This window comes from Musca domestica, unplaced genomic scaffold (assembly GCF_030504385.1).
Source record: "Musca domestica strain aabys unplaced genomic scaffold, Musca_domestica.polishedcontigs.V.1.1 29, whole genome shotgun sequence".
NCBI classification, from domain to species: Eukaryota; Metazoa; Arthropoda; class Insecta; order Diptera; family Muscidae; genus Musca; species Musca domestica.
The window spans coordinates 6,187,942-6,201,218 of record NW_026712296.1 but is presented as its reverse complement, the minus strand read 5'-3'; the positions used below and the strand labels follow the sequence as shown (position 1 = coordinate 6,201,218).

The 13,277-nt window shown below is 35.4% G+C and overlaps 1 protein-coding gene across 1 annotated transcript in view; it reads right to left on the bottom strand.

Moving 5' to 3' along the window:
- The window catches only part of LOC101896759 (dynein axonemal heavy chain 3), a 204,434-nt gene that overhangs the window by 77,440 nt on the left and 113,717 nt on the right, over nt 1–13,277 (bottom strand). Inside the window, exons 40-46 of the mRNA XM_059124418.1 lie at nt 12,092–12,409; nt 11,672–11,903; nt 9,999–10,124; nt 9,488–9,648; nt 2,262–2,504; nt 2,045–2,164; nt 1,434–1,979 (exon numbers count right to left, since the gene is read on the bottom strand). Of these exons, the coding sequence (XP_058980401.1) occupies nt 1,434–1,979; nt 2,045–2,164; nt 2,262–2,504; nt 9,488–9,648; nt 9,999–10,124; nt 11,672–11,903; nt 12,092–12,409 (1,746 nt within the window). The remainder of the gene's footprint in view (nt 1–1,433; nt 1,980–2,044; nt 2,165–2,261; nt 2,505–9,487; nt 9,649–9,998; nt 10,125–11,671; nt 11,904–12,091; nt 12,410–13,277) is intronic.

Genomic DNA, 13,277 nt, shown 5'->3' with positions numbered 1-13,277 from the left:
AGCAGAAATACTTCGAACAGTAAATGAGCCGAGAATCCCGCGTCTCAGCGGCCGAAAAATGGCTCGTGAGCTGAACATATCGCAATATTCCATTCGTCAAATATTGAAAAATGAGCTCGGGATAAAGCCATTTAAGTTCCAAAAAGTGCAAGAACTTATAATAGCCGAATTTGGTTTTCTCAGATAAGAAAATATACGTTGTCCACCCGTTTGTAAACAAACAAAATGATCGTGTTTACTTGCCATAGAGATCAGCTAAAAATGTGCACCTTCGGTTGGCCACCAAAACTCAAGCGCCGGCCATGGTGATAGTGTGGCCGCCATAACAGCCGATTGTCGCTCTCCGCTCGTATTATTCATATTAATCAGAATAAATGCCGAATATTATCGCGAAAATATTCTGGAGGGTGTATTAAAGCCTTGGGCAAGCCAAAATGTTGGCCGTAGAACTTGGACATTCCAACAGGGCTCAGCACTATCGCACTCAGCACGCACCACCCTTGAATCGTTACAAAATGAGGTTCTCGCTTCATTTTCAACACACAATGACCACCAAAATCTCCGAATACCAATCAATTGGGTCATTGTGTCTGGAGTATTTTTGAAAGCAATGTTGGCACTAAAAAATACAAAAGTGTCGATAGCGCTAGCGCTTCGCCGGGAACGGGCCAAAATACCGCAAAGCAACATTCGGGCAACGTGTGACTGTTTCATTAGCCATTTGAAGGTCATAATTCGCGCCAAAGGGGACCAAATCTAAACTTATTCTAAAATTTGATGCTATTTCTGACATTTTTTGCCTTCATTCAATAAAATTAAAAAAAAAAAATAATAATAATAAATATAGCATTTGGCTTTGTTGTAGTTGTTTTATCTCACTCTATACTTTGTAGGGTCTATCATGAATATTTCAAGCAGTTGCAAACAGAATGACATTAGCTTTGTCATTCCTCCATAGAATGGTATAAAAATAAGCTATGCTGGGCCACGTCTTCGTATAGCCTCCATATATCGATTTTCCTGTCAAGTTTCATCAAAATGATGGAGGGTATTAAAATTTCGGCCCGGCCGGATGCTTTTCTACGTGTTTTTGATTTTTTTTTTGTTTTTTAATTTTTTGCATTCCATTGAAAATTTGTATCTCTACTCGTTAAATTCAATACCCCATATTTTTGAATAAGATTTTCAAAAACTGATGATTTATGCTAAACTCGAAAAAAGAATAACAAACTTAGCTCATCAAATAGTATATCCTGAATATCTTTATCATTTGATTTTCTTAAAAAAATGTTTGTTATGTTGCGCTTCTCTCTATTCCTTTTTTAGGTGCCCATTTGAACGTACCTGCTCACAATTTTTGTTGTCTTCTGTGCAACCCAATCTATCCCATGTCCATCAAGTATAATATTAATGATTCCTTGAAAAATACTTACTTTTCTCGTATCTTTTTTATTATGGCCGGCGGTATATTATCTTTGTCGAATGTTTTCAGAGATTCCAAAAATTTCATGTCGCTCACCATACGTAATGAGGCAGCCCAATAATCTTCAACCATTCGACCGGAAGCATCGGGTTTTCGATCGGGCTTCAAGCCTTTTAAAACACAGACTGCCTCAAGTACCAACTTCACTCCATAGGGAGGGTTTTTCATTGATTTAACTACGAAAATGTCCGCAGGTTTTAAGGTGTTCAGTGCATCCAAGGCCGCCTCTAATGCAGGTATTGCTTCCGCCAAATCACTTTCGCAGTCATCTTTTATGGCCTGGGCTGCCGCTGCAGCCTCATTCGCAGCGGCCTCATCTGCACCAACAACTTCTTTCTTCTTTTCCGCTTCGGCTGTTTCACGTTCAATATTTACCATAATTTTTTCCGTTTCCTCCGACAAGACTTTTAGCTTCGGTTGCAATTCATACAAATTGGCCTGCATTTCACCCACTTGACCGGCAGCAAAATCTAGCTTTTCCAAACCCGTTGTATACCTAAGGACATGAACGATGGTGTTAAGTGTGTCACGTGCTAGCTTGCTCTGCCAATCTGTTCTTACCTGTCCCTTAATTTAGTTATCTCGTCGAGTTTCCTTATGTAGAATGCCTTAAATGCCTTTAGCATTTCCAAATAGGATGACGGTGTGACATAATTTCGTCTACCCAATTCCGTGTGGCATCTGCAAAATAGTTTTCAATGTTTTAACTGTGCCATCGTCATTTGTAACTGTGTCCGGCGGTGTGGTATGCACGTCCGCCACACCACCAACGACTTACTTTTCGCTTGCATCTATAACAGATTGATTGAAATGCATTACACATTTTACCAATTCTTTTTCCAAATCACTCAGCACAATCTCTTGCACATCCTCCAAACTCTTTTTGCTCTCCTTCGAATCGATTGATTCAACTGACTTATTGGCTTCCGCTTCATCTGTATCGTGCGACTGACCCAATTCCATGGAACTAATAAAATATTCCGCAACACGTTCCAAAGCGTCTACCGGCCATGGCATGTACCTTGTTTTAGATGCAATTTAGTTTTGTTTTAGGAGGGTGACAACATTTATGGATGGCGTCCGCAATGGTGCAAAAATTCGGCAAAAACAAAAAAGTTGAATTAAATAAAGGAGACATGTAATCGCGAAGAGAGTGTTAAGGAATGACATTATCATTTTCGAGTAGTTTTATTTAATCTTAAGGATTATATGTTTGTAAGCAACGGTGCGGGGTGTTAACACTCCATCCAATAGTGTTTCGATACGAAATAATAGGAATCTTCGACTGCTTTCAATTTACCAACAAATATGTCAAAACCTAATTATTCCTAATAGCATTAATTTCTAATTATAAACAAAATCGAAACATAAAAGAAACAAATTAAACAAATAGTAATTTTGGGATCCTAAGTAAATGAATTAAGTGGAGAAGACGATAGCCATTTTGTATCCTAATACTTTAATTTATGCCACATTTAATCTGATTAGTTGTAACATGTTGCACCAATCTTATTGAATTAACACCGCTTAATTTCCTAGAAATACAAATTATTGTGGGAGGAGTGTTAATGAGATTTTATAACCTACACCACATAGTGGGAAGGATATTATGTCTTTGCGCATTAGTTTGTAACATGGAGAAAGAAGTGATAAAGACCGATAGTAACTTTTGAGGATCTTCATAGAATCACTTTCTGAGTCGATTTATGCATGTCGGTCCGTCCGTCTGCCCATGTATTTTTGTGAACAAAATGCAGGTCGCATTTATTATCCGATTGAGATGAAATTTTCCAAAAATTATTTATTTGGCCCAAGGCCGAACCCTATTGAAATTGGTGAGAATCGGTTCAGATTTGGATATAGCTCTAATATAAATCTTCAAACGATTTCGGGTTAATTGTTCACCAAATGTCCAGTATCAGACCAAATGACTTGAATTTTCGGTACATCCGGCCGAATTCAGGTTACAAGCAAGTACATAAAATCTTTCGAATGAATTGAGACAGAAGGCTAAAATTTTGCACACATGTTTATTTTGCCAGTAGGCAGGTTAAGTTCGTAAATGGGCCATGTAGGTCCACGTTTTGATATAGCCCCCATGTAACGGCACCTCTCGAGATTCTGTATTTTCATGATTTTAGCGACATTATTCACCGGAATTGTTTCATGTTTGGTATTTGAAGTTCGAAATGGATACTACAGCACAAGACAGGAAATTGTCTGTGCAGGCCCCCATATAACGGTACCTCCCAAAATTCGGTATTTTGACGGTTTTAGGTACAATTCTTATCGAAACTGTTTGAGACGTCGTATTTGAAGTTCATAATAAATGGTACAACCTGTGGCAGAAATTTGTCTTTGCAGGTTCACGTCTTCGTATAGCTCCGATATAACAGTACCTATATACCTATATACGGTATTTCGATGATTTTAGCTACATTATTCACCGTTTATTTCAAGTTTCGAATTTGAATATGGTAATGGCTTATGACAAACAATACCTATGTAACTCGGTTCACGTCTTATAGACACCAATATAACATTTAGCAGAAGTTTTTACGGATTTTATTTTTTGAAAATTTTCAAATTCGTTCCAAATGGTGAAGAGTATTCAAAATTCGGACGGGCCGAACTTACTGCTTTTAATTTAATGAAAGCATAAAATTTTGGAAATAGCATCAAATTTTAGAATAAGTTCAAATTTGTCCGAATTGGTCACATTTGGCACGAAGGTCTGCGGCCAAAATGATTGCGTGCCCAAGGCTTTAATACACCCTCCAGAATATTTTCGCGATAATATTCGGCATTTATTCTGACGGAGAGCGACCATCGGTTGTTATGGCGGCCCACACCATCACCATGGCCGGGGCTTAAGTTCTGGCGGCCAACCGAAAGTACACATTTTCAGCTGACCTCTTTGGAAAGTAAACACGATAATTTTGTTTTACGAACTGGTGGACAACGAATGTTTTCTCATCGGAGAAAAAAAAATCGGCAGTTCACCACTTTCGGCCAAGAAGCAACTCTTTAGCTCTTTTGAGTCTATTTTTATACCCTACACCACAAAGTGGTAAGGATATTATGTCTTTGTGCATTTGTTTGTAACAGGCAAAAGGAAATGAGATAGACCCCTAGTCCCTTTCGATGATCTTCATAGAATCACATTCTGAGTCGATTTATGCATGTCCGCCCGTCTGTCCATGTATTTTTGTAAAGTACAGTTCGCATTTATTGCCCTATCCAGATGAAATTTTGCACAAATCATTTGTTTGGCCCAAGGACGACCCCTATTGAAATTGGAGATAATCAGTACAAATTTAGATTTAGCTCCCGTATATATCTTCGTCCGATTTGCATTTTATTGTGCACCAAAAGTGTAATATCAGCCCGAATAGTATGGAGTTTTGCACATAAAACCAAATTAGGCCTGGAAATAAGTATGCCAAATTTGATCGAAATCGGTTCAGATATAGCTATAGCTCCCATATATATTGTTCATCCGATTTGTTATTTTTGTCCTCCGCAACCGTAATATGCACTCTGTAACAACAATATTTGGGGAAATATATCAAATACAGCTCAGAAATACATTTGCTAAATTCCATCCCAAATGGGATGGAATTTGGCACATACGACCGAATTGAGTCTAGAAGCTAGTATGTCAAATTTGGTGAAGATCGGTTCAGATATAGTTACAGCTCCCATATATATTGTTCATCCGATTTGTTATATTTTTTACGCACAGCCGTAATATGCAATCCTTAACAACGATATTCAGGGAAATATATCAAATACATCTCAGAAATATCTTTGCCAAATTTTATCGAGATCGGTTCAGATTTGGATATAGCTCCCATATCCGATTTCAAATTAATTGTGCGCCAAATGGGCAATACAAGTCCGAATTTAAAAGATACAAATGCTTCGGCATATTTAGTCGTTTGAACTTTAAATTATAATTATAATCACAGCGTGTATGATTGAATTCTCCCTTAAAAACTTTTAATTGTTATGTGGAGCTCTACTAAATTAGCAAAGTGGTGTAGGGAATCATAAAGTCAGCCCCCGCCCTGTATAAATTCTTGCAATTTTTGGAATTTGAATGGCTTTACCCCGAGCTCATTTTTCAATATTTGCCGAATGGAATAGTTTGATATGTTCAGCTCACGATCCATTTTTCGGCCACTGCGACGCGGTTTTTTTTTCATCTCACCCTGTAATATGCATGCGACAACAATTATATTTGGTATCAGAAATCTTATAGAGCTAAGAAATACCATTGGCATATAATAACTGCTCTAAGGCCAAATGTTGATATGTGGTTTGAGCTCTACTAAATATGCATAGTGGTGTGGGGTTACATATGGTCGGCCCACCTGACTTTTCCTTACTGGCTTCTGTTTAATTACAGTATCTAAAACTGTATCAGTGCTAATTTCCGAATAAACTTGGACTGCTTTTAGCTGGCCTGGGCAATTTTTATGGGCACATTTTGGTCATACCAAATGATTTGTCTCATGTAAATTTACGTTGAGGGTGTAAACTTCGTTCATTATTTTTGCCATTAAAGATTGCATATTAATTTGCATGTCAATTTAAAGTTTTCAAGGAAATTGTTTCTTTGTTATATAAAATATACGTTCCAGTCGTTATCAGCACCCGTCTATATTTTTGCGTTGTCTTTCAATCACTATGTATAGTTTATAGATATGTATGTAAGTATGCTCATATTCTGTAGATATGTATGTAAATATGCACATATTCTGTAAGTAATGTCGGATTTTATGGTTACAATTTGTTTAACCCAAATAAAAACTTTTCTACAATTTTTAGTCACGTATTTTTCGGTGAGGATTATGTACTTCGAGTATTGTCTTTGAACGCAAGCCAAAAGCCACGGAATTTACACATCACTGATCGATTTAGGAAAAGAACAAACGTATTGTTTAAGATGCAGGCTTATGGAAGTGTATGAATTTATGGAGATAATTTGCATAAAAGGAAAACTCTAAGAAGAAAACTGAATATCCTGCATAGGAAACGATTGATTGATAATATATTCCATGGGGAGTAATGGTTTCCCTGGTTCTAATACATTGTTTTAAATAAAGTTTTAAACATCGATTTTATAATGATTGAATGATCTATAAGTTTTGCCGGTAGCCAATGTTTGATTATTTAAATATATTTTGACTTCTGTTATGATTATTCAAATTGTTGACCCTCTATTGAGTAGATTCCGAAGGAATGGGGGCAATATTGTCCATTTCGTATCCAACGTAAATAAATTTTAAATAAATATAGCGATGTCCAAACCTGGACTACATTGGTTACTTCGTTTACTCTATATGAAATATCTGATAATTTTTAGAAAATTTTAAAACATGCGTGCGGTACCACATATAGTCGACCGAAGTATTCCATTTTCATACTTCATATAATACAAATAAAAATATTGGTATGGACAAAATTACAAGAAAACCAAACATTTTATCCAATTTTATTTATAAATTCCATATTCATCTCAGGCTTCAGCTTGAGAGAAATATTTAGATGTAGTAAGTTGTAAAGAATCGCTGACTTGTTTCGCAAGTTATGACAGATAAAAGTATTGAAAATTGTGACCCTCTGTGGGTGAGGTGCCAGAAGGCGTTTGCAGATATGTATCATTTTCACAACAGATCTTGTGTTAGCAAAAATGTTTATGTGTGTGGAATTTGAAGAGAGTTGGTTGCTTATTTCGCTTTCTTTAAGCGTTTTGTTTTTCAAAATCGTGAACCCTATGTGGGGTACGTGCCAGAAGAAATAGTCCAGTCTCTACCATCTTTAGAACATATCTTGCGTTGTTGGAAATATTGAGATGTACCAAGTCTGAATGGAATCGGATGTTAATTTCGCGTTTTATGAGCTTCATGGATATTAAACATGTTGATCCTTTGTGGGGGAGGTACCAGAAGGAATGGTCCGATCTCTACCATATTTATAACAGATCTTTTGTTAACAAATATTGAGATGTGCCAAGTCTGAATGGAATTAGATGTGACTTTCGCGTTTCATGAGCTGCACGGATATTCAAATTTTAGACCATATGTGGTGGAGGGAAGGAGTAGACCGATATATTTCATATCCATGCCAGATGTTGGGTTAATAAAAATATTGTATTGTGTACAATTTGAAAACAGCCGAACTCTTACATTACATTTAATAAGAGTTATAAATATTCCAAATGTTGGCCGTTTGTGGGGAGGTAGTTGATGAAGTAGACTGATATTGTCCATTTTAACACCTGAGCTAGCACTGATGCAAATATTAGAATTTGCAAAGTTGGCAAAATCCTATTATCATTTCTCTCTGTGTGCAGTAAATATTTTTTTTTTTTAAATTTTGCCAAATTTTATCGAGGTCGCTTCAGATTTTTATATAACTTCGATATACATCTTCATCCGATTTTACGGATATTGCTCACCATATAGATTTGTTCATTTTCAACCGAATTTTGCCATTTGTTGAAACTCAGTTGCTTCAATAAATATTCTTTAATCTTTTGTTATGTCAGCTTTACTAAATACGCATAGTGGTGTAGGGTATCATATAGTCGGTCCCCTCGACTTTTGACATCCTTACTGGTTAAAAAAAATATTCCACGGTTTTTATACCCTCCACATATAGTATGGAGGGTATATTAAGTTTGTCAGGTCTAATTCGAAGATGAGCTGTGTCGATTAGAGTTTTCGGATAGCCCCCGATTTTAGCCATTCTTTAAAATTCGGTATTTAGAGTTAATAATGGATTCTATCTGCTATAGTAGAATATCGTCTATATATATATCAACATATTCGTAAAGTCCCAATATAATTGTACCTCCCGACATTCAGAATTTTGACGATTTTAGACACATTTTCCAACGGAAAATTTTTATATTCGGTATTTTGAGTTAATAAGGGTTTCTTCATGTGGCAGCCTCCTATATAAATGTATTTCATGATATTCGATATTTTGAAGATTTTAATTACATTACCGAATTACTTAAAATTCAGTATTTGCTGGAGGGTATAAAATGTTCGATCCGGTCGAATTTAAATGATTTTTTCTTCTTTTCAAGTAATATTGCTGAAAACACAATATATTTCAAAGAAATCTTAACTTGAATATTTTCAAAAATATTAAATTTGTTTTCCCTGTCCTCCCCCCGAATTAGACATCTAAAACGCCCATAGTCATGTCCCATATTGTAAACTCTACTTTCAAAATCTATTAGGGCTTTCCTGTTTTTTTTTTTTTTTTGAAAATTTTTAACATTCAAAACGCCCATATACAAATCTCGTATTGTAAACTCTACTTTCATAATCTATTGGGGCTTTCCTGTATTTGTTGAACTTAATTGTTTTTTCCTTGTTTTCAAGTAAAATTGTTAAAAACACAATATCAAAGACATAGAAGTATAAAGATGGGACAAGACAGAGTCAAAATATTGTCACCAGGTGTAAATACCTCTGTTGTTACGATATCATAACAACATAATAACCAATGTTAAGTTGTTTCTACAGCAAATGCAATATTCAAACGTCAGTGAAATGCAATTTTTAGTTCAAATTTTTGGTTTACAGAAAATTTTATTCTTAAAATTGCTCTGTAAATATAATTTTTATGCTAACATGTCACTGTTGTGAGCAGCGCCTCTATATATTTTTCACATTAACTATTTTTCCATTATGAATTTTGTCCAGTCTTTACCATTTTAGGTCTTTGACAATATACTTAAAAGAAATTTCAATTTTAATATTTTTATTTTATATTTTAATGGCAAAAACTAATTATTTCCTCCGGCAAGGATAGATTTATGAAATTTGGTGGATACGATTTTCAGACAGAGCTATGACTTTAATCGCAAAGATTATATTAAACGATTGGCGTTGCAATCATTGCCCTACTGTTATAGTTAGCTCTATCAAGTTTTAACATCGTAGATCGTGACGCATGTACACACATCCCTATGGCACTTACCAGTCAATTGTGCAACAGTTTATCAATGATGGATACATCCGAATACGTTCCTTAAATGATTCGCCGATGGGCGAAAAGGCCAGGGCCACGTGCAATTGTTCACGTACACGTTCAATATAGAATGCATTCATTTCACTCGGTATGGGTTCAATATTTTTGGCCTAAATATTTTATTTTCATTTTTAGTTGTGCAACGAAGTTGGAAAATATGCGTAGTCAATGTTGCAGGTAACAACACAAAAATTGTACATTCCATTTTCAAATTGATTGTGCATAATTAGTGTGAGAATTCGCAACATTAGACAGAAGCGGGCCAGTTTTGGATCCGAATTGCATCATACATGTTGACAATGTTTGACATTTGCCAAGTATTGATTTTCATACAGTGTACACATACACATTTGTGGTATTTCCCAGACAAGTTGCCGGAAATAGAGAAAATTGAATTTTAGTTTAGTTACGGTAATTTAATTATTTTACGGAATATGGGGAGGATTAAGCGTTTACTTACCAGTTGTTTTGCTATATTTGTCATGTTTTCCATAATGGTTGCCTTATCCTCCAATTGATAGAGATTAGGTAGGTCACCGCAATTTAGTATACCATTTATATCCTCAATGTATCCTTCATCGGTTGCCTGCAATATCAAGCATCAAAAATTAAACTAAGAATCACAACCCGGCGGAGAAGTTTTTCTCGATTTTTAATCTATTTTAATATCTTGTATTTTGCCTTCAAAATATTGACTTTGCAATTCAAACAGCGATATTTTAATGGTTTTTGGAAACAAATGGCACATTCATATAATTTAACGAGTTTTTTCTTCTATTTTATGAGACTTTTAGAATTGAATACAGAAGGAACATAATGATAAACCTAATGTCCCCTTAATCCTATACAAAACCAGTAAGGAAAGGTCCAAAGGCGTGCGGGGCCAGCTATATGATACCCTACACCACTATGCGTATTATGTAGAGGTCTTGAAAAAAACGATATATTGGAAATTTATGTAAATGATATGACTTCAATGAGAATTGTATTAAAAAATTTTTATTGGTTGAATATAAAAAAAATTACCCAATTTGGGCTGATATTACATATATGGTGGACAAGAACCGTAAAATCGATGTATATCGTAGGTAGGCATCTCGATAAAATTTGGCAGAGGTATTTTCAAGCTTCATCTATATCAAATCTGAACCGGTTTTCACCAAATTTGATGTACTTGCTTCTAGACTGAATTCCGCCGGAAGTGCCAAAATTCAAGTCAATTGGACTGATATTGGAAATTTCGGGACACAATTAACCCGAAATCGGTTAAAATTAAATATGAGAGCTATATTTAAATATATTTATTGAGCTGATATTATACAACAAACATGAAATCGAATGACAATGAAATATATGACTATTATATGCAAATCTGAACCGATCTCTAAAAAATGTATCAGAAGTTTGTCTATAGCTGTCATCGATGTTGTGGAGCTCACTTTATGGGTGCGAGGGACTTGAATAAAAAATCGGATGAAACATATCTACAGGTCCTATATCTACGTCCGAACCGATTTTCACCGAATTTGACACACTTTCTTCCTGGCTAAATTCGTTCTAAAAATAACTTTTCAATTTTTTTTCGAGATCGGTTCAGAGTTGGATATGTCTTCCATATATATTTCACTTTGATTTGATCGGGAGCTAACATACAACATAAATGTACCTCAGTCAAGTTTAGTGGAAATCGATTAAGACATAGCATGAATGTGTTAGTTTAAACCTATTTCAAATTTAAACCGCTCTATAGCCTTATTACCTAATTATGACCTAAATTGCCAATATGGACTTGTGTTTGCTACACGTGACTTTACTAATTAGTCATAGTGAAGTTGAAGTTGGCACCGCCCTACTTGTGTCTTTCCTAATTGGGTGACAGTTTTTTCAACGTTTTTTTATTAAAATTTTCAAAATCATTCCAATTGGTTGAGGTATTTAAAGTTAGCCCCGGCCGAACTTATAATAAATCACAACAGTTACACAAAATCTTTAATGCCGCTTTAAAATATGCAAAACTATCCTTTTTTCGTTTATGTCTTAGAAAACAAAACAAAAAATGCATTTTTTTTGTTGTCAAACGTAGACGTATGGAATACATAAATAGTGTGTCGTCACTTGATGACACGGCCTTACCTGCGAATCGGAAAACAGGAATACGGTATGATTCATACTGAATCCGGATGACATCAATATCTTTTTTAGATCATCTCTCCAATCTTGTTGTGTGTACGTTTTTGTCACTTGCACCGTCATCAACTTGCAATCAGCAATGTGAGCTGCCAGTCGACACGAGCTACGACGTCCCGAACCACCCATGCCAACCATCAAAATGTTGCCACGTGGCATTTGCAGAACGCGTGAAACTCTACAAGTAACATAGACAATATTGGAAGAAATGCGAAAGGAAAAAATATTAAGCAAAGAAAGATTTTTTGCTTGAGAAGAAGGCCAATCTGAAAAAAAATATCAAAACCCGACCCACTCCCAAAACACATGTGTGGATGCATTACATGCATGTTAAGTATTGCATACACTTGTATGCCTCACACTTACCTCGATATATGTTCAATCGCAAAACGGAACAGCACCAAATCCATGGGTGTGCTAGAAAACCCATTGTAGTCACGTAAATAATAATGCATGAGCTTTTCCAATTTGTTATAGTTGTCACATTCGTCGTAAATTTTCGGTTCAGCATCTGGTTCAAGATAATTACCAAAAAATAAATTGCGCAAATCGTTATCTGTCAATTTGCCTCCGGGATTTTCCATTCGCTCTTTGAACGCTGACTCCAAAGAGAAACGTAAATTGGTTTTGCAGGCATTAACTACCATTTCCAGTAGTTGATCGCGATCCCGTTGGTCAATTAGGCTGAAATGAATGACAAACATATGTGTTGTTACATAATAGAGGCAAAGGCTTTGCCAAAGAGTTATTAGCAAACATATGCCAACGGAGATTGATTGTTTCATGTGAAACGTTTTTTTAAATGAAATTTGTCATATTGGTTATTTAGGGGCTTAGGAAATATATAAATGAAACCAAATATTGTGTTTAACGTTATCTTTATGTTATAACAACTTTGCCAAGATTGAGGTCAAAATATTTAAGATAAATTAATAAATTAGCTTTTTCGCTGAATTAGGTTGACCCTTTGTGGGGTACTTGATGGATTGGACCGATTTTGTCCATTTTCGCACCTGACCAAGCACTGACCAAAATTTTGCAACTTGGAAGTTTAAGCAAAATTGAATTATCTTTTCTTATTGTATTAGGTAAATTATTTTCTATGAAATCCTAGATCTTTTGTTTGGGAGGTACCAGAAGGAGTGGACTGATGTTTCCTTTATCCGAACTCTATCTAATTTTGACAATAATATTTTGATACCCCCGTAAATATTCGGATACTCCCGTCGAGAGTTGTCGTGCGCACCAGTCAGTCAGTCATTTAAATGAGTATCTTTTTGGTCACATAAAATCATATATACCCTCTTCAGCCATATGGCTGAGGATATAAGTAAAGGCTGTAATGCAAAACGTATAAAAATAATGAATTGGGATCCTTTCGGTTGAAAATGAATAAAAATGAAACAAATTGGATATATGGTTGGGGGTGGGGGTTGTGGTGATGTGGGTTTTATCCATAATCTCGACTCTAAATGATGTTCTACTATTAAGTACTATCTATCAAAAAAGGTTTACCGATATTTTATTATACCCTTAGCCATATGGCTACACT